Source organism: Salarias fasciatus, chromosome 16 (assembly GCF_902148845.1).
Source record: "Salarias fasciatus chromosome 16, fSalaFa1.1, whole genome shotgun sequence".
In the NCBI taxonomy this organism is placed as follows: Eukaryota; Metazoa; Chordata; class Actinopteri; order Blenniiformes; family Blenniidae; genus Salarias; species Salarias fasciatus.
The window spans coordinates 25134369-25156998 of NC_043760.1; the positions used below are offsets into that span (position 1 = coordinate 25134369).

Sequence of the window (22630 nt, forward strand, 5' to 3'; positions counted from 1 at the left end):
CTCTGTTTTGGAATTTCACTCATTTTTCTTTCACATACTGTTTATCAGATTGGGTGTAACGGTGTAACCTATCGATTCTCACATGACACTTTCTGATGAAACAGTGTGTGTTTTAAAGTTTGCTCAAGCATAAAAAGAAACATGCTTATATTTCTTTACTAATATTTTAGTCGAAACATAAAATTTTTTCAACTCTGACTTGTGGTAAGTTTACAAATGTTTATGAACCACTTTATGTTTAACACTGTTTCAGTGCTTCTTACTGTGTATTTATTATACTGTACATAAATAACTTGACCCTTGCAAAGGGAGCTGGAGGGGATATGGTCTGACCAAAACATATGCTGAAGGTCTGCCAGCTCCTCTATTCGTTTGAGCCTCCATTATTTTTCTCTCTATATTCATTTGCATTTATATAAACAAATGACAGGAGGCCAAAAGGGGGAGAAAGACTGATCCTGGTCGGCGATCGGGCCGACCCGGGGTCGACCACGAGGAACAAACCATTCTGACCGCAAAACCAAAACGATTTTCAGCCCAATGAACCAAAAACAAAACTAACTTGAGAAATGTGGAGACAGACTCACCTGTTTTCTTCCCCTTCGGCCAGTCGCTCAACAGTTTCTTTCCTTATTTGGGGTGAAAGTAAGGATGAACCGAAACCTTTTTTTAACTTTTCTTGGAAGTTAATTGTAAATATTCTCAATAATTTTTATACATAAAAATATATGTTTACTGCTGGTTTTTTAAGACCTGATCTGCTCGAGATTTTATGAGAACAACTTGCCTCTCAGGTACGGTGAACAACTGTGAGCAAGGACGTCTGGAAAAGTAACTCGGATGAACTGTGATGTGCTTCAGCAACTCCTTCACCTCATGGAAAATATAAAGAACCAATAAATCAGAGAGTGTTTACAGCGTTAAGTTCCTGCCTTCACTCTGAATGCATAAACTTTTTTCCTGCATTGCTCTCAAAGCAGCAGTTATGTTTAAAGTCTTTATCTTCAAATTTAATATCTGTTGTGAACATTCAGTGCATCCACAGAGGACTCCGTGACTGTGGCACAAAGCCGACTACCACCTTTATTGTTTGAAGGAATAACATTAACAACGCACCAGCAGATTGGCAACAAGAGCCTAAAGCGCGTTATTTCATCCCACCGTTAACAGAAGTTAAGCATCAGTGTCAGGTAAAGGTGAAACATCATTTTAATAAAAACACAAGCGCCGTGCCCGTACATTTAGATGTTATTCTGGAGGATTCATCACAAATTCTGATCACATTTAGGAGATGAGAGGCAGCGGGGCGCTGTGGGAAACGCGTCTGAAAACACAGGGCTGAACTGAAAGACAAAGCAGAGGACGAGAGCAGGAGGCCGAGATCAATGACGGCGTGATCTGGTGCCACGGCCGAGCTGCTCCCCTCCGGTGGTCTCACCGGCGACCAGCTCCGAGCCCGAGACGGTGAATTTAGCTCGGCTTGGCTTTAATCTTCCCATCAGGCAACACGGAGCAGGCGGTGTGTGCTGCCAGTGTTTTCCATTTCACCACAAGAGGATTGTGTCAGGTTTTTTTTTTTTTTTTTTGTTGCAGGAGTGCAGAGACGTCAGAGTGGCGCATTGACAGGCAGCTTGTTTGAATAAAGGAGTGACAAAACCTCGGAGCTGCGCAACTTTTCCCAGAAACACATGAGCATGACAACAGAAAACACAAACAATGTGATTCCCTCCGCTGGGTCTCTGGAACAGCCTGTCCGTGGTGCTGAAAGCAGATTTTTTGCAGTTGTTAAGTGTGCGTATTGTCCTTCATGTGTGAGGTAATTAGAGAGGAGACTGTCTTTAACAAACGGCATCCTGTGCATGAAAGAAGTGTGTCAAACTGAAATGACGATGAGTGACGCTCATTACAGAGAATATAGTATGTAAATCAAACGTCTCATCTGTCAGTTTTCATATAAAGCAACGCAGTGCTCTGCAAAAGTTTGAATTATTCACAAGCCGTTGTTTGTTTGCATGCTATGCATCACAATTTAGCACATGAGAGAAAGATAAATGCATAAAGAAATCTTTAAAAAATAGAATTTTCAATAGAAAAACTAAGTCCAACAGATAAAGTCATTAGAATGGTCAGGGAAGATGAATATCTGTGCACGAATCAATCAAGCTGGGATGTTATTATGCTGCTAGAGTGAAGCTCTGCTTTCTAATGACTGACTGAAGAGACTGTTTCGCTGGACTCTGCTGAGGCTTAGCTGTGCACACATATTGTTTAGATAAAGCACACAAATCAGGAACGGCTCCGAGTCCCCATCTCCAAGAAGAAAGCTGCCTGCAAACCAAAATGCTCGAGGGAACCCATAAAGAAAACACGTAAACACTCCAAGGTTCTCCCTAACCATGAAGAAGAAAATATTTACCCGTTGACTTCTATTGATGTTTCCAGGAGGAATTATTCCCAAGATGTTTGACGAAGACAATTGTTCGAGCGCAAATATGTGACCCTACCAAGAGAGACTGGGAGACTCCCTAATTGGCTTTAAGCCGCCTTGATGTGAAGGAATCCGCCATCGGACTCACGCAAACATGGCCGCCACCGACTGGATACAAACACTGCTGTTCAGACACATCCGATCAGCAGACGACATCCTCAAATTAAACTCCTTGTTAGTGCAGCGGTGACAGCGTTATAACCCAATAAATTTCTATGATCTAATCAGGTTTTTTTGAAATCCCAAGAATTACGAGTCAGATTTACAGCTGTTCCGGTTTTAGCTACTTACATCATCTGTGGTTCACGGAGGACAGTCGAACAGACTTCCAAACATCTACCTTGCGCTCACTTTATCTCTCCCATTTGTAGCACTTACAGGTATATAAGCAGCGTATTAATGAGTGTTTCCACCGTATTGCTTACTGCCCCGGGGGCAATAATGTTTTCACATCGGGCTCGCTTGAATTTTACATGATGACCAAATGTTAGCAGAAGAATAAAAGCACAGAGGTTGAGTTGAATCCAAGTACAGCCATAAACATCAGCACCCAGGAGGGGAGCCTTGTTTAGGAAAGTAGAACAATTACAATAACCAGCAATGCTCTGCTATTAATCCATGTGAGCTGAAAACAGGGTCCAGAACCAAATCCGGCCTGAACAGAGGTCTTTTTATAGAGATAAGTAAAAATAAAAAAACGAGGGGGGTGGAGGGGGGGAATATTATTTCGTTATAATGTTTCAGCTGTGCTTAACAATTTAGCCGCACATCATTACGGCGGCGCCCGGGTTACGCTGTCACAGTGAAGCATGGCCCAGAAAGAGCCAGGAACTTTTTATTGAGCTGGTATTAATTGATTTGTCCTGACCTACCTAGACCCGGCCTCCCCGGGCTCGGCTTCCTCGGTGGAGCGGAGCCAAGACTCTGTCCTAACTCTGCATAAAAATAAATGAGAAGCTATGGGGCAAGTCTCTAAAGCCAGAGGATATTGTTCGATTTCACGTCAGCCCTCCAGGAGGCAATTTAAACAACCCAGCATGCTAATCAACCTGGTATAAAAGGGAGTTCTGGAGGGCGGCCCATTCCTCTTCTCCCCCCTCCTCCTGTTGCGGCGCAGCCAAAAGGACGTAAACAATACGGAGGGAAAGTGCAACTGGGCCTGCATCTGAGAGAATATTACACCCCAGCGTGGTGGGACTGCAAGACATGGCGAAGAGAAGCGGCGGATCTCATCTCACAGGCATGCTTTGGCCTGTTCAGCCGCTACATCTGGCATGTCGCTGTCACGATTTTCAAAATACTGAAAAAAAACCAACTAAAAAATCTCTTCTGCTGCAACAAACATCCCAAAGAAACGAGGTGTGACTCTCTTCGCGTGTGATTGACAGCAGACCCAAATGAAGACTCTGACACACCTCTGGCTTCGGCTGTTCGGCCACAGAAATCTGATAGCGCTCGCTCGCGGCCCGTGCACGCTCGTGCACTGAGCCGGCGGGTCAGCTGGTAGCAGATCACAGACGCCTCGGTGACTCGGAGGTTAAACTAATCATGAATGGCTTCTCTCGCACGGCCTGACCAGCGCCCCCGAAGAAATCCACACCAGCAGTGTGTGAACCTGCCTCTGGTGCCGTCGAACGGCTTCACGGCTTAGTTGGCTTGATTGCGACTCCCTCTCTCTCTCTCTCTCTCGCTCTCGTAGCGCCGGTTTGCTGCAGTTAACCTCTCGGCTCTGCATCCCATAAAGAAAAGTGACTGATTGGGTCGAAGTTGTATTTCTGTTAGACTTCAGTTGATGTTGCATTTGCACGCCCCCTCATCACCAGCGTGCGCTGAACTCAAGGCACCGCCACGTCTGAACAGCCTTGCTCAGCAATATAATCTTGTCAGCCGAACCTTTCAATGCTGTACTTTTATGCTGTTTGTTAAAGCTCTGCTTTTATTAAAAAAAAAGAAAAAAAAAAAAGAAAAAAAGTGAAAGTCCTTCAACCATCCTAGTGCTAAACTCTCTAAAAGAAATGATTTTTCACATTACAGCTGGAAAAAAAGCAGGCCACTTGTGGAAGGTAAAGTCTGATAAACACTGCCCCCTACTGGCAATTAATCACCATTACAGTTTCTGTTTTCAATAAACTGATTTATTTAATTCCAACATGAGCAAAAGCTTTTTTTTTTCTTTAATAAAAAGAATCCCCACGATTGAGCATCAGGCTTTGATAAACTGTTATAGTATCAAAAAGTGAAAAAAAGAAGAAGTCAGAACCATCTAAAAAAAACAAAAACACAAGGTCAACAAATTGCACTTGCTTGGTTTTTCTTTACAGATCAGTGCAAATGAATCTAAAACAAACTAAACAATATTCAGTTAGTTCAATAATAATTGTCTATATTAAAATGTTTTGGTTACAAATGCCGGCATATGAAATGACATATTTGATTCAAACAAGAAATGAAGTTAGTAAAACAGCTTTTTTCTAAACATTTATATCAACAACAGCTAAATCACATATGAAGCAACATAAAATGCTCTGATTTCATTTTATTTTTGTTTTAAATTCAGAGGAATCAATGCTCTATCATTTTTATATTAATCTAAATAACAAAACTAGATGGATAAATCTTTCATTTTTGAGATACATTAATAATGCAAACTTGTTACAGGCTCACGGAACGTTAGTAGTTATCTATACTGCAGTGCATTTTCCATAGCTTAAGGTTAAAAAGAAAAACTTTAAATTTAAAGATTTTCATCATCAATTACACAGTGTCGTATCAGTAATACGAAATATATATTAGCTAATAAAACACATTAAAAGAAGAATGAAAAGAGTAAAAATTAAACCGAAAATACAGAAGGCTCTCCTCTGTTCTCTGGAAGAAAACCCTGTGAGGCTGAGGAGGTTTCTTTTCTCCTTTGTCCTTTTGAAGCTTTAATGTCTGTCCCTCCTTCAGGACTGCAGTGCACTTCAGTTTTTACTTTTTACCAGCTGTGGCTGGAAGTGACGCTTTGGTAATCTTGTCCTTTGTTTCTGATCTGAGGCTCCATGTTAGACATCAGGGCATTGTGGGAGATGTCAGTGTCTCGGTTCTCTTGATTTGATCTCATGGGACTCTCCGACTCTGGACTCTTTGGTGCTTTTTTTGATTTTCAAACCTTCACACCTTGTCTTTCACACTCATTCACTTGGTTTCTCCCTCATGCTGATTGAATTGTTGTCCTTCTGCTGGATCTTCAGCTGTGTGTTGAGGAGTGTGTGACTCTTTAGTTGAATCGGGTGACTCCATTGTTTTGTCTGTGTATAAGTCAGATGTTTCTGCGTTCTAATCTGAGTTTGCACTATCCTCATGTTCACTGGCATCAACGTCTCTGTTGATTTTGTCTTTCATCTTCATCTCCTCCAGTCTCTTCAGAGTTAATCTTGGACTGACTGTTACTCCTGGAACTGACTTTGTCTTGTTCGTCAGCTTCATCAGTAGAGGAACCAGCTGATTTTAAAGAGTCGTGGCTTCCTTGTCTTGAGCTTCGTTGACTCCCAGGCAGCTGATTTTCTTCTTGATCGTCTTCAGTGCTTTTTTTTCTCTTCTTGTTTGCTGTTCTCTGGGTCGGGTTCATCTTCTATCTGTCCTGAAGTTTGCGTCTCTGTTGGAGATTCTCCGACTCCATCAGCAGCCAGACTCATCTCTGAGTCTTTGGTGTCTCCAGGTGTTGGATTTACAGGGACCTGGTCCTCTTGTTGACCAGCAGGTTCCTCTTTTGTGTCACTTGCCTCGCTGTCGCTGGTTGACTGACTGTTAGACACAGTGTTGTCCTTTTCTGCCTGATTAGCAGCTGCTGCATCTGGAACATTGGGGAACTGAAACATATGAGGGATTTCAGGTTTTGACCCTTGGAGAACCTCCGTCTGATGTTTTCCTTCCTCCAAGCTCGACTCTCCAGCAGTGCTTCGTGGAAGTTCTGCACTGACTTGATCCAAGTTGTTGTCTTCCTTGTGTTTATTGATGCCATCCTCATCAGGTGTGTTTGAAGGGTCTGTTGGTGGTGGAGACGGCGGTTTAGGAGTACGAGGTGGTTTAGCAGGAGGTGAACTGATATCTTTATCTGAAACAGTGGTGGGAAAAATAGAAGCATATTAGCATAAACATTGCTTATTACTATAAGCTTCTTATAACTGGTTAGCAGAAATAACTCTTCATGACGGTCCACGCTACTCTGAGCTTCACTGTTCCCCCGTTCCCTTACCCATAATGTCACAAGTTTTCACAATTCACGGTCTTATTCCAAAATGGATCATTTTACGTCCTCAAAACTGTGTATGCTATTAGACTAATAGACTATTTAGATTAAAAGTGCACTTTTTTGTCTTTCTCTGTTTTTGAGAATGGTTGCTAATTTAGTGAGAAAAATAACAGTGAATAACAAACTCTGAAGGTAAATGATGACCTTGAGACGAGGAAAAGGGACACAGAGCATCACTAAAGTCTTCACAGTTCACAGCCTTATTCCAAAATGGATAATGTTATGTCATAAAACTTCTGCATGCAAAATCTCACAATGACAACGTGGATAAATTTTCTCAAAATAGTGACAAATTCATAAAAAAATAAAAACCTAAGAACTCCTTTGTCTTCATGACTGCTTCGTGCTCTGGCTGCACTGTCAGCAGAGGGACCTTATAGAGACGCTGTGAGTCTTTCCAAATCAAGTCCAACCAGCTGAATTCTCCACAGCTGGACTCCAGTGAAGCTGGAGAAACTTCTCAAGGATCACAGGATGTCTCCTTCAAACACAGAGGATGAGGCAGAATCCCCTCTGGACCGCTTCAGACCACAATCCAGAGTTGATATGGATGAAAGTCCATTACTCTGTACAGTGTAAATATCAGAGTCAGCGGCTCCACCACTGGACTGTTTCCACTGTGTTTCCTCATCATTCAGAAAAAGAGAGCAGCTCTGCTCAACAGTGTGGACAGACTGATGTGTCTCAGCAGCTGGATGACTGGAAAGGAGGAATATTGATCTGTGTCTCAGCAGACTGGAATGTTGTTGAAGGTTCAAGTATTAACATCTCAGTGGAATACGGTGATTTTTATGATATAAGATGCCTTGGTGTTGCACTTTTGTTTCTCTCCAGATAATTAAATAATTTAATTATTGTTTTTGGTCTTAAAAGACAAATAGGCTGGCCTTTTTCTGAGCAAAATCCACATTTGTGAGTTCTTTTCCACGTTAAACTGTCTCCAATTAAAATACATGCCCCACTTTAATTTAAAGATTCAGAATAAACCGTTTCTGTGCACTGAATTGGTGTTTTTTTAATATGTTGATTACAAGTTCATAAATTATATATTTAATCACAAATAGATCAGATATGTGAGTAATAAGTTCATTTTTAATTGATTGACAAACACACACACACACACACACACACACACACACACACACACACGCAAACAGATTTAACTTCATTATCTAGTGATGTCAATTGTTTTATTATTTCATGTAAGGAAAAAAAAAATTAATTATTACCGATTCTACTTTGAATTTGTTTTGTGATTTTCTTCACACTTCCTGTAAGAAATGACACAACAGCAAAAAAAGACACTTTACACAGTGTAACAAAAATTATGATTAATATTTTGTCACACCCTGAGCCCCTGCGGCCATGTGGGGGCGCTCGGGTCTTGTATTGTGTTTGTCTGCTCCTCATGTTCTCCTGCCCGCCTCCTGACCGCCCTAATGTGCCACACCTGTGTTTCCCCTACTTAAGCCCTGCTGTTCTCAATTGTCCTTGTCGGTTGGTTGTGGGTCTGTCTGCATGTTCCTGTTCCCCTGCCTGCACCCTGCACTCTACCCTGCCCTGCCATCCCGTGTCCATGAAATAAAGGAGTTTCTGTTCAACCTGGCTGCCTGCGCCTGGGTCCTTCCACCTGCATCCGTGACAAATTTAGTGAATCTACACTTTTTCAACTGCTGTTTGCAGTGAAATAATATTACATTCTGTTTAAAAAGGCATTAAAAGAGTGATAAATTATAAATATTTTCATAGAATGTACAGTAAACTGAGAAAACGATTCAGCAGACTTTACCAGGAGACGGAATAGTGTCATTTCCACCGTTTAAAGGGAGTTCTTCAAAGTCACTTCTTTCTCCTTCTGAAACACAAATCATCATCGATATCAGAAAGGAAAGATCTCACCTTAAAAATTCACAGAAATCATATTACTGTCCAATGTGTTGCGATAGTCAACTTATCTCCGAGGTTTAATAACTGTGAGAGATATTTAATAGTTATGTGTTAATTTATAAATTAGGAATACACCAAGTGTTTAAAGCCTTTGTAAATGTGTGAACTGCTTATAAAACTGGTTTGATGTGAAACTTCAGCTTTTTTAGGATTCCTATTTCTCAGATCAGTCAATGCATCATCATCTTCTGTTACTTAAAACCTACCCTTGGAGCTGAAGATGAACTTTCACAACCTCTGAAAAAAACATTGTGAAGTCACAGTCTTTGTCATCATTCCAAATCTAAATCTGCCAATAACAAGCTTTAACGATGACCATTGGACAGTTTTCGTCATTTCCTCAAAATATTGAACTGAGAACCTGTTTCTCTGACTCTTGTGGAGTGAACCCATTGTTCTTATGTGTGTGCCATGTGTTTACACCCTGACCTCTTAATAGTCACATCACTGCAGTCATGGTTACCAATTGAAGTTTGTTTCTCACGATGTTTGAAGCCATGTATTAATGATTATATTTCAGTCATGGCTCTCCTGATAGCCTGTCAGTTGTTGATGGTCTGTCCTTCATAATAAAGAACCCTTTTTCAGAATTAACTCATTTAAGTTTGTGTTCAGGAATATTCATTGAAATTTAAACAAAGGTCCGTTTCCAACTTGCAACTGCAGCCATCAGAAAGCATCTTGAAACGACGGAGCGTGAGAGTGAGGATCAGTAAAGAGAGTCATCTGATGAAGATCAGGTCTTCTCCAGGTGAGCTTGATGGTTATCTCGCTGGAGCCACAGACGCCATGGAGCTGCTGCTCTCCCTCTCAGACATTAAGAAGCTCTCTCTCAAGCTGAACACTCCTCTGAACCAGGTTTTAGCTGTGCTGGTCTCGCCCTCACAGCCAAACGGAGCTGGATAGTCTGTTAACTGAGAAACCAGCTCCTGCTGAAACTGAACAAAAGGTTCAAAATATGCCCGTTCATGTCAGCGCATTGGGAGAAGTTGAAACTGTTCTGTGCTGATTCAAAAACGTTTGAAATTCTTTTAACAAACTGAAATCCTGCTTCACATCTACTTTTGGTTATAATACAAAATGTCTCAGTGTAACTTTTTCTAAACATTGTTTGTTTGAGAAATGTTCTTTGAATGTAGATATTTTATCAGGGGAATTGAATCAAATATCTGCTATTAGAGACACAATAAAACATCCATTGGTTAAAAAGTAATTAAAAGTACTTTGTCCTCTTCAGTATTTTTCTAACAGCAGTTCTTCTGCCTTATAATTGAGAACAATTTACTCTTTCCACCTCTGTCTTTGACTGACTGATACACAGTATTGTCCTTTTCTGCCTGATCAACAGCTGCTGTATCTGCAACAGTTGGGGAGTGAGTAAGCTCATGAGAGAGTGAGTTTTCATGTTTTCACCCTTTGGGAACGGCACTCTGCTGAGAGGTGTTTTCTTGATGATCTGCAACCTCTGATTCCTGGACTGAGGAAGTGTGTCTGTCTGACTGTTGTCTCTGAACTGTGTGCTGCTTTTTCTTTCTGTTTGTGTTCAGGACTCGGGGAGGCTGTGTGCTTCATAATACCATTTGAGTGGTTTTTGTCCTCCAAGCTTGACTCTCCAGCAGGGTTTTGTGGAGGTTCTGTACTGACTTGATCCAAGTTGTTGTCTTCCCAGTGTTTATCGATGCCGTCCTCATCAGGTGTGTCAGGTGCCGATGGAAACGGAGGTTTGGGACTACAAGGTGGTTTACCAGGAGGAAAATTGATGTCTGTGTCTGAAACAGTGGTGGGAATAATATAAGCATATCAGCATAAACATTGCTTATAACTAGAAGCATCTTATAACTAGTTTGCAGAAATAACTCTTCACGACGGTCTTTGCTACTCTGAGCTTCACTGTTTCCCCGTTCTTTTGCCCATAATAAAGTTTTCACAGTTCAGTCTTATTCCAAAATGGGTTATTTTACGTCCTCAAAACTGTGCATACAAAACCCCATAATGACAACATGAAAGACATTTTCTCAAAATATTGACACATTTCTAAAAAATAAAAACCTAAGAACTCCTTTGTCTTCATGACTGCTTTGTGCTCTGGCTGCACTGTCAGCAGAGGGACCTTATAGAGACACAGGTTTTCTGTGCACTGAATTGGTGTTTTTTAATATGTTGATTACAAGTTCATAAATTATATATTTAATAACAAATAGATCAGATATGCGAGTAATTAGTTTCCTGGAAGGAAAAACGGTTTTGACCATCGACGAAGCCGGTCACAGTGAAGACTGTGTGTGAGTTAAAGCTTCTTATAGCAACAAATGGACATGTGTTATAAACTGTAAGCGATCATCTCGGACTCACTTCATCCAAACTGTACAGGCTGTCAGACATTCAAATCCAGCAGAAGCAACTCATGGCCTTCAAGCATAAGCTGAACCTCTGCAGGTCAAATTTCCCAGCAGCATCTCACCTTTCAAATGTTGGATGGTTCAAATCCCACATGTCTGAGTGTTTTTCGATGTGACACTATTTACAATTAAAATGCATGCACTACTTAAGTTAAAAGATAGAATAAATCATTTTGTACGATAAATTGGAGATTTTGTGTGTTGATTACATGTTCACAAATTATGCAATTAATCACGATTAATTATGATCAGATTTGTGTAAAGATGATTTATCTTTATTATCTTTTGATGTGGATTGTTTCATGCAATAAAAATAGTATTATTACTTTTATTCCTTTCCAAAGTTTCTACTATTTTCTTTACATTAACTGTAAAAAGTGACACAACAGAGCAAGAAACTTTAAACATAATTACAAAAATCACAAATATTTTTTTGTGAATCTAATGTATGTTTTTTCAAATGCTGTTTGTTGTGAAATCACATCACATTCTGTTAAAAAAAGCATTAAAAGAGAGATAAATCATAAAGAATTCTTTCACAGAACACAGTACACCGAGAAAAAAGATTCAGCAGACTTGACCACTTGTGACGTTCTTACCTGGCTCTGTGTCGTCATCCTCTTGAGCACAGTCTGGTGATTGCGGAGGAGACTGAGAGGTGGAAACTCCACCAATGAAAGTTTCTTGTTCAACATCACTTCTGTTTTCTTCTGAAACACAAATCATCATCGATCATCGGTACCAGAAAGGAGAGATCTCAACTTAAAAAAGTCACAGAAAGTGTTTTATTGTCCAAAGTGTTTGGATAGTCAATTGATTTATCTCAGAAGTTTATTGAAAGACCTTCACCGTCTGCAATAGTAAGGGTTATATGTTAATTGTTAAGTTAGGAAAACACCAATTCCTTCACTAAGGAAGTGTGTCTGTCTGTCTACTGTCTCTGAACTGTGAGCTGCTTTTTCTTTCTGTTGTGTTCAGGACTCGGGGAGGCTGTGTGCTTCATAATACCGTCTGACTGGTTTTTCTCCTCCAAGCTTGGCTCTCCAGCAGGGTTTTGTGGAAGTTCTCCACTGACTTGATCCAAGTTGTTTTCTTTGTTCTGTTTATCGATGCCACCCTCTTGAGATGTGATGGAAAAGTTCAATTTCAATGGAGACAAAGCTTTAGCAAGACCAGGAGGTTTAGCAGGAGTGGAATTCTCATGCTTATCTGAAAGTAGGAAAAACATATGTATATTAGCAAAAAAACTGCTTGTAACTGTCAACCAGTATATAGACGCTGTGAGTCTTTCCAAATCAAGTCCAACCGACTGAATTCTCCACAGCTGGACTCCAGTGAAGCTGGAGAAACTCCTTAAGGATGATCAGTGGAAACTGGAGCCACCTGAGCTCAAAGCTGTGAAAACTTTTGTGTTTCTTCATTGCTGTTGCTTATCTTAATACATTTGGGGGAAAAAAACAAACAAACTTAATTTTGTTATTAGCCTATGTGTGTAAAATTTTGAGGAAAAAAGAATCAGATCCATTCTGAATTAAGGCTGTGTCATAAGAAAATGTAGAAAAAGACGAACACTGTGGATAGTTTTCAGATGCACTGCAGTCTGAGGAAAACAAGCAGAATCTACGAGCCTTTAGGATAAAAGATACACAATATTGGATTTTATAATGTTACAGACAGATTAGATTAGAAAGTCAGATAAAAAGACAGACACACACATACTGTACATATATGTCACACACTGAGGATTTACCTTTATCTGGTAATGTCTAAAAAATAAATTATTATTACCTATCTTCTGTTCAAAGATTTGTATCCTTTTCCTCACATCAACTGCAAGAAGAGACAAAACAGAAAAAAGAAGCTTCACACAGTGCAACAAAAATGATTATATTTAGTGAATATATGTTTTTTTTTTCAAAAGCTGGTTGTCATGAAATTATATCACAGTCAGTGGAAAAAAAAAACCATTACAAAACAGAAAAATCAAAAATAATATCTTCACAGAATACTCAGTACACTGAGAAAAAAGATTCAGACTTTACCACTTGCAAAGTTCTTACCTGGCTCTATGTCGTCGTTCTCTTCAGTAAAGCTTGCTGATTGCGGAGGAGACTGAGAGGTGCGCCGTGTATTCAGTAAAGTTTCTTGCTCACCGTCACTTTTCTTTGGTTCTGAAATGCAAATCATCACAAGCATTAAAAGAGAGATAAATCACAAATAACATTTTCACAGAATACACAGCACACTGAGAAAAACAATTCAGCAGACTTCACCAGGAGACTGAAAGGTGTCATTTCCAACCATTTAAAGGGATTTATTCACTGTCACTTCTTTTTTCTTCTGAAACACAAATCATTATCTATCATCGGAACCAGACAGCAGAGATGTCAACTTAAAAAGTAACAGAAATTGTTTTATTGTCCAAAGTGTTGGGATAGTCAACTGACGCCGGGAACGCACTGGACGCGGAAGCGTAGCGGAGGCGCCGCACGCATCTCCGCGCCGGCGCTTGGCTGTTTGCACTGGAGGCGTATCTGCTGCCTGCGCTCTCCGGGCTGGTCACACATCGACTGCACTCGGCTGGATCCGTCTGCTCTCGGTTTTCACGTTTGTTTCCTCTGTCTCGCTCTATCAGGATGGATGTGTGTGTTTTGGTGACCTGTGGAGAGACTTTTTCTCCTCCTGTCCTCTTTTTTTCTGCATCACGTGAATGTCTGTCACTGTGTGTGTGTGTGTGTGTGTGTGTGTGTTTGTTTGATTGGGTGCGTACGTGCGTATGTCTGTTTGTGTGTCCATCTCTCTTGTGATTAGACCCAAGTGACAAATTATAGACGGACGAGCGACACCGTCCGTAACTAATCGTCATTTATTTTATTCTATTTTGAAAATTGACCGGATTCTCTTGCCTTTTCTGTTTCCGACTTCCTGTCTGGTCCGATCTGCTTGATCCAGCTTGACATATGGCGCTCCCCGCGCTCGCGTGAAAATTAGAACGAAGCGGAGCGGGCGCGCTTCAGAGCGCGAGCCGTGGCGCGTGTGGCGCTCCCTTGCGCGTTGTGTGCGTCCGGTCAGATAGGCTAACATGGGAGGCGATCAGAAGCGCCGTGCGCGGCGCTACCGGGCGCGGCGCTTCCACGTCCAGTGCGTTCGGGCCGTGACTCATCTCATCTGTTTATTGACAGACCTTCACCTTCAATAATTGTCTGAGATATTTTATAGTTATGTGTTAATTTATAACTTCAGACAACACCAAGTATTCAAACCCTTTGTAAATGTGGGAACTGTTTCTGAAACAAGTTAGATGTGGCTGTCTGTCACAAAATCAGAAATGCTTTTAAGTTTGTTTTTATTTCCAGTTCTGAAATCACTCCATACATTGTCATCCTATCCAATTAAAAGCATCTTTGTAGCTGAATATGAACTTTAGACAACCTGTGAACATAATAATTGTTGTCAAAGCACAGTTTGGTCATCATGGCGAAACTAAATCACTAAATAACAATAAACTTTGACTATATCTATCGGTCAGTTGTCTTCAGTTCCTGGACAATATTATCCTCAAATCTGCTTCTCTGAGCGACATGTTTTACCTGGTTGACGTTGTCTTCGTTTCCAGAATAGCCGCAAAACCAGCAGAAGGACAGCAATGACAGCAATGACAGCAATGACAGAGCCGACAATGATCCCAGTTAAATTTGTCTCTGCACAGAAACACAAAAATCAAAGTCAGACACATCTCCATGCATTAAACCAACATTGGAGAAAAACTGTTTGAAAGAGAGACATTTATTTCATTATAATTACTGATTATACAGCAGAGATAAACTTCCCATTTCTTTTCATACACCACATTAAAAAAGATTTTTAATCCAGCTGTCAGTCTCACCGTGTGTCACTGTGACTAATCTCTGTAAAAATCTCTGCAAACTGCTGTCTGGAAATATATTTACTGGAATGATAAAACTCTACATCCTATATTATAAGGAGTGGTTTTCAGAGTGAAGTCTTACCAGAGTAGCAGTTCCTTGCAGAGAAAGTCGTCGTCTCTCTGGACATTGGGTTGCTCACAGTACAGTTGTACTCTTCCTCATCATTCTCATCCCCCAGAGGGATTGTTAAATTTGGGCCGGGCTGCATGCTGCCACGCCAGCTCCATTCAAACTTCATTAAGGACTCAGAACGGCTGGATTCTGCAGAGCATTTCAGTGAGGCCCGGTTTCCAGATTCATCAGAGCTGGTGTCTTCTATCTCACAGGATATGGAAGGTTTGGATACTTTACCTGTACAGGTGCAAGATTATAGTGAGAAAAAAAAAGAACAAAAAATATGGTTAATGCACTTCACTGAGTTTAACTTGTTTTCCGAGACACGTTTCGCTGCATTCACACACAAATATAACAGCCGCCATGCAAAGGAGCTTAAGCTTTAAGACATATGAACAAGTCCAACAATACACTTCACCACCAAGCCAAAAGCACTTTAAATGTTATAACAAGCAGCAACATTTACACATAAATGCTACAAGTTGTGTTTAAATTGTGTGGGTGGAGGAAACTAGTAAATCAGCATGAAACAGAACTTTTAAAAGACATTCAAATTCTCCATCCAATGAAAATAAAAACAGAAATTCAATAAAATATATTATATTACTCAATACAGTTTGCAAAAGATTCACTATTTCTAAATCTTGTTGTTTCTAATTTAGAAATATGTGCTGGTATTTTTTTTAATTTCAGATCACTTTATTTCAGCTACATTCATGCTGCAGGTTTCATTGCCGTGTAAGTGTTTCAGTAATAAATCCTGGTTTCATCTAATAGAGGAAACACCCGATCCTGAAAACAAAGATCAATATATTTCGTTAGATCTGGAGTTCTTATCAAATATCCACTGTAGTTCCTCATTGTAAAACAATAAATCACAAACAGCTGTAAATCCTACTGAGAAGTCTTATTCTTCTTTGCTGCATGTAGATTATTGTTATCAGCCTATAAATGAGGGAATGGACATTTGTGAAGTTTGCTTTAGAGACATATACGAGTAACTTTAAAGTGTATAGTTAAAAAACACGGAAATAAGAAAAGAGGAAAAACACTTACCAACGACCTCCAGTTTGAAAGGGAAAAATTTGAATTCTTTGTTCACGAACACCTCCAGGTCATAGTCTCCACTGTCTTCATATCTGAGGTCGGTGATCTCCAGCTCTGCAGTGTGCCAGTCCAGTGTGATCCTATCTTTAAATGGTGGGTATACCTCCTGCTCGTTTCCATTAAACTCCACCACTTTGTCCCTGTTGTGTTTCCACAGGATGTTATTTGCACCAGTTGCCTTGATTTCTGGATTCAGAATGACCGCCTGACCCAGGAGGGCATATTTCACATTCTCTGCAGCAGCTGAACACAGGAAGCACAGAAAAAAACAAAACAAAACAAAAAAAACAAAAAAACAAATATCAAGATCAGATTTGGTCATGTCTTCAGTCCAGACCTCAGCAACAGGATTCCACTTTGGTAGAGATACTTGTGCCTTCTGATATAATCCAAATAAATCTGGTCAGTGTTTTAACAGAGCAAATACAAAACATTTAAAGGCCTTATCAGGGATGATCAATGTGTAGCAATATGGTTTTGATTTTATGTTTTATCATCATAAAAGATAATTCAAAGGTCATTTGTCATCCAGTCACTGCAACAGGGAACTCCTTTTTATTGAGCACAATGAAATATTAACTCATGTGTCACAGGCCCGAACCTGCTTTTTATAAATTGGGATGAAGCTGGCAAGATATTCAGAGATTCGGACTTCCGGCATCAATAACTCAAGAGATATAAGTTACAAAAACATAAACGATACCTCATTTAAATCGCTGTACGCTTGACTATGTACTACAAGGCCAGTTTTGTCAAAAGTTGCTGCCTTTCATGCTGCAGAAATAACATTGGTGTCAATATGAAGCTGGCTGTGTGAAGAACGTGCAGGGACCGTCTGCAAATAGCAAAACCGCTCCAACAGCAAAAGGAGACACTGACCAAATATTCAATAACTTAACTCCTGTGTGCTGTACTGTCACTAAAATCACTGGAACCATCATTTGTCTCCTGCTAGCCATACTACAGCAGTTTGTTTGAGATAAAAAAAAAAAAAATCATTATGTGAATGATTTACTATTATTTAATTAGCAATAACATTCAAGTCAACTTCAAGTCAAGTCAAGTCAAGTCAGCTTTATTTATAGAGCACATTTACAGATGGCTTTGCTGCACCAAAGTGCTTCACACAGTGCACTCAATAAAAATAGACATAAAAAGTGCAAAAAAGGCTCCAGTGATTTTGGTGACACTACAGTACATGAGAGTGAAGTTCCTGAATTTTAATATCAATAAAATATTATTAAAAAAATGAAAAATCCTGAAAATTCAATATTTTTAAATTTAATATCAAACCAAGAGTTGTAGTATGACCAGGATGAGCCAGTTGATGGCTCCAGTGATTTTTGTGACACTACAGTGCATGAACGTGAAGTTACTGAATTTGATATTAATAAAATATTTTTTTTTTTAAATCCTTAAAATTCAATTTTTTATTTAATATCAAACTAAGAGTTTTAGTATGACCAGGAGAAGTCAAACGAAGGCTCCAGTGACTTTGCTGACACTACACTGAGCGTGCAGTCACTGACAAAGAAATCTGGTCTCATTAACAAACACATCTTGGACAAACAGACAGACATTCTCTGCCTCACAGAGACTTGGCCACTGCCTGAGGAACACTCATCTCTCAATGAGGCTTGTCCACCAGGGTATAAATACCTAAATAAGGCCCGCACAACCGGCCGTGGTGGGGGCCTTGCTGTTTTCTCTTGCAGCAAAATGGTATTGTCCCCTGTCTGTCCCAAGTGCTAGCTCCTTTGAAAGCCTAGTATTCAAATGTACTCATCCCTTTTCTGTAATAGTAGTCCTCATTTACTGCCCCCCTAACCACAACCAACATTTATGAGCTTCTAATCTCACTTTGCACACCATACTCTAACATTCTTGTTGTCAGTGATCTTAACATCCACATGGACTCCAGCACTTGCCGACTAGCAGCTGATTTTAAACAGGTTTTGGACTGTCTCAATCTTCAACAGCTCGTAACAAGTCCCACTCGCAGGAGGGGGCACACATTAGACCTTGTCATCACCGACTCCCTCCCACTCACAGACCTCGAGGTTTATGACATTGGTGTTTCAGATCACTCAGCTATCACTTTCAGAGTCCCCAAAACATCATCTCTCACTAAACCCAGGCAGCAGGTCACCTTCAGAAACATAACAAACATTGATTCCACTTCCTTCTGTTCTCATCTGCAACAGCTTTCCCCCTCTTCACTTTCAATTGTCAGTAACTTAATGAACTTCTACAATTCATCTCTCACCTCTATCCTGGACATTCATGCCCCGCTAAAAACAAAGACAGAAACCTTTTCCCACTCTGCTCCATGGTTCACATGAGTTGAGACTGATGAAGAGATCCGGCCGTGTCCTGGAGCGTGCCTACAGAAAATCTGGCCTGACGGTGCATAAGTTGGCTTACCAGGAACATCGCAGATCATATGCAGAAGCCCTCTCCAAGGCCAGGTCAGATCACTACTCCGCCCTCATCAACAATAGCCCAAGTAATTCCAAACAAATCTTTTCCACAATCAGCCATATTCTCAAGCCGCAAATCACTCCCTATTACAAGCACACAGATACAAACTGCAACCGACTTCTTCACCACAAAAATTGACGACATCCGCTTATCTCTCTCACCTTCAAACAGCACCTCCGTTGACATTCCTTCCACACCAATCACACAACAGTTATCACACTTCACGCCCTCAGCAGGAGGTCGAGGAAATCATCTGCAAATCCAAACCCTCCACCTGCCCCCTAGACCCTCACCCATCCCCTCTGCTCAAAGTTCACAATCAATCCATTAGTCATCTCATAACAAAAATCATCAACCACACATTGGCAAAAGGAATTTTCCCACCCACACTCAAAACTGCCGTTATAAAACCTGTTCTCAAAAAGCCCACACTAGACCCTCAGCCCCTGTCAAATTACAGACCTCATCTCAAACCTTCCATTTATTTCCAAACTCCTAGAAAAAGTTGTTTCCTCCTAGCTACATCATCATTCAAAAACAATAATCTCTATGAAAAATTTCAATCCGGTTTCCGCCCCTCCCACAGTACAGAGACTGCACTCGAGTTACAAACGACCTGATGATGGCCTCTGATTCTGGTTCCACTTCCCTCCTTATCCTCCTCCACCTCTCTGCTGCGTTTGATACAGTTAACCACAACATCCTCCTTCACCGCCTCCAGCATTACATCGGTCTCACTGGTCCTGCCCTTCACTGGTTTCACTACTACCTCACCGACAGGACGGAGTACGTGGCTCTGGGGGAGGCAAAATCCTGGCCTCACACTGTCACTTGTGGGGTCCCCCAGGGCTCCGTACTCGGTCCTTCCCTCTTAACCATATACATGCTTCCCCTTGGTCGTATCGTCAGCAAGCATGGAATTAACTTCCATTGCTAAGCTGACGTCACACAACTCTATATCATAATTTCATCCAACAGCTCTCCTGCCCCCTCTGTCTCCACCCTCAGCTCCTGCCTGGAGGATATAGGGGCGTGGATGAGTCAAAACTTCCTGCAGCTTAATGGCTCAAAAAAGGAAGCCATTCAAACCTGTACTCCTCATCAACTCCGCTCCTCTCCTCTCACCTCTGTCTCATTCTTTGGTCACACCATTCCCCTCTCTCCCTCTGTCACAAACCTTGGGGTCAAGTTTGACCCCCACCTCCATTTGCAAAACCTCCTTCTTCCACCTCCGTAACATTTCCAGACTACGTTCCTCCCTCTCCCTCCCTGCTGCAGAGAAGCTTGTCCACGCCTTTGTTTCCTCCAGGGTAGACTATTGTGAAACACTCCTTGTCGGGATCTCTGGCAGGAGCTTGCAAAAGCTCCAGTATGTACAGAACAGCGCTGCTAGAGTCCTGATGAGGGTGCGGAAACATGAGCACATCACTCCCATCCTTCACACTTTGCACTGGCTTCCCATTCAGGCCCGTATAGAGTACAAGATTCTCCTGCACACCCATCACTGTCTGCACGGTGCGGCCCCCACATACCTCCCTGAACTGCTTACACCACACACCTCCGCCAGGACCCAGTCAGGCCAACTGCACCGTCTGGTCCAGCCCAGGACACGGCTCAAAACTATGTGTGACAGGGTCTTTGAAGCTGCAGCTCCCCGTCTGTGGAACGCTCTCCCAGACCACCTTAGGGCCCCACAGACGGTGGAAGCTTTTAAAAAAGGACTCAAGACCTTCTTTTTTAGAAAGGCATACCAACCCTAATGTTGCTTTCACTGTATGCTGTACTGTAATGTATTATTGCTGATTTTAACCCTGTGCCCATTGTAGCACTTTGCGATTTGATTTCAAATATAAAGTGCACTATAAATAAAACTTATTAATTATTATTATTATTATTATTATTATTATTATCCTCATCATCATCACGACAGTACACAAGACTGAAGTTATTGTTGTTGCTAATAAAATAGCAGTAAACCATTCACATTATGATTTTTTTTTTCTCATTTGATCTCAAACTAACTGCTGTAGCATGACCAGCAGGAGACAAATGATGTTCCAGTGATTTTGGTGACAGTACAGTACACAGGAGTTAAGTTATTGAATATTTGGCTCGTGTCTCTTTTCGCTGTTGGAGCGGTTTTGCTATTTGCAGACGGTCTCTGCGCGTTCTTCACACAGCGGGCTTCATATTGACACCAATGTTATCTATATGCAGCATTAAAGGCAGCGACTTTTGATAAAACTGGTCTTGTAGTGCATAGTCAAGCGTACAGCGATTTGAATGAGGTATCGTTTATGTTTTTGTAACTTATATCTCTTGAGTTACTGATGCCGGAAGTCCGAATCTGTGAATATCTTGCCAACTAATCTGTGAATATCTAGCCGACTTTACCCAACTCAACTAGTTTCATAGAACAACAATAATCCACGAACAAACTCACCTAAATGAAGCAAAGAGACGAAAACAGCCAGGAAATGTCCGCGAACCATTTTCCCAGAAGCAGGTGAATCTCCACAGTCTCTCCAGAGAAAGATAAATTCCGACTTACTTTCACTTTCTGCCACTTTAAACGACAAATAACTCGAACTGCGATCACTAGCTGCCGTCTGAACAAGTCCGGACTGGCAGCAAAACACTTCTGACAGCAGCTAATGCTGCACAATGGAGCTAAAAAAAAAAGGAAAAATGAAAGAAAGAAAGAAACGAGAAGCTGCCAGACCTCCCCATGCACTCACGTCCTTTCAGTTTGAACAGGTGAGACACCTGGGCTTCCGGTCTGTGCACCGCTGGACTTTCAAAATAAGATCAAGAACTGCTTGGAGGTAGTGGACTCAATCTGGAAACAGAGAACAACCTTTATTTGTCAACTGGGGACGCTACAGTAAGAGCTCGACTCCAGCCGCAGTAAACTCACCCAAGCTGGAGGTCCAGCGAGTATGGGTGGCCGTTTGTGCCATACATCGCCTGGTACAAAACGCCGTTAAGAACGGCGGTTTTAACACCGAGCGCCGCCCGGCGCTTTTATTTTGAAACGCCTTCCGGCGTCTCAAACGCCGAACGCCACCAGGCGCTTTAAAACTGAGTGAGGAACTTTTTTCCATATATGTTTTATTGTCCACTTGACGTTTGATATATTAAATGTATTAAAATATATTTTTTCCTTTCTAATCAATTTTTCAAAACTGAAATGTTTTAAAATAAATAAGAGATTCTCTCTTTAAGGTCTGTGTTTGTCTGTTACAACATTACATTCTCAGTACAATTCAATTTTTTCAAATAATATCTGAACGCATGATTAGAAGAAGTATTTGAATATTCATTTGGCAGTAAGTGTCAGGGATGCTGAACTACTTAAACACAAATCTTCACACTGGTTATGTGGCTCCCGCTTAATTTATTATGACATAATTTGTTTTATTTTGTTACTGCTTATATTTTTAATAATAAATCACACAAAATAAAACAACAGTTTAACTGGTACAAAGGCAAAGATAATTATTTAACTTATAAACATGTTATTTCTGGCTGCATAGGGACATTTTATCTCAATGATGCAGTCATTGGACACCATAACATCTGGGGAGCCACCAAGCAGGTTGCTGTCAGAGAGGAACACTGCTTTTCCTGGATCGTCACACCAGTGGGCTTCATGTATTCCTCTCAATTCCGAAGTCACAAGCCTGGGTCAAAAAGATAATTTATTGCACAATTTGTAGGTATTATTACAATCTGTTATTACAAAACAGAGGGAGAGAAGGAAAGAAATATAGGTTCAACCCTTCAAGATTTCTTTGTTTACACAAGACCCTTTTGTGGGTTTTTTTTTTCTATCACAAGGGCGGGATTTATTTATTGTATTTACGAGAGT

General features: G+C 40.9%; 1 protein-coding gene across 3 annotated transcripts; it reads right to left on the reverse strand.

The window, feature by feature from the left end:
• Window positions 1–4613: 4613 nt before the first annotated feature.
• On the reverse strand, window positions 4614–21411 carry LOC115403167 (myb-like protein V). Of its 3 annotated transcripts, none has more exons than XM_030111982.1 (12): window positions 21203–21411; window positions 16228–16521; window positions 15139–15408; window positions 14719–14829; window positions 13189–13299; window positions 12917–12958; window positions 12137–12337; window positions 11728–11835; window positions 10307–10498; window positions 8572–8637; window positions 8012–8053; window positions 4614–6584 (listed from the first exon to the last, which is right to left on the reverse strand). In XM_030111982.1, the coding sequence occupies exons 1-12, from the start codon at window positions 21249–21251 to the stop codon at window positions 6049–6051; spliced, it is 2022 nt and encodes a 673-aa protein (XP_029967842.1). In that variant the 5' UTR covers window positions 21252–21411; the 3' UTR covers window positions 4614–6048. The 3 variants fall into 3 exon arrangements, with proteins under 3 accessions (XP_029967842.1, XP_029967841.1, XP_029967843.1); XM_030111981.1 differs by having other exon boundaries at window positions 11728–11838; XM_030111983.1 differs by lacking the exon at window positions 8012–8053 and having other exon boundaries at window positions 11728–11838.
• Window positions 21412–22630: the final 1219 nt, after the last annotated feature.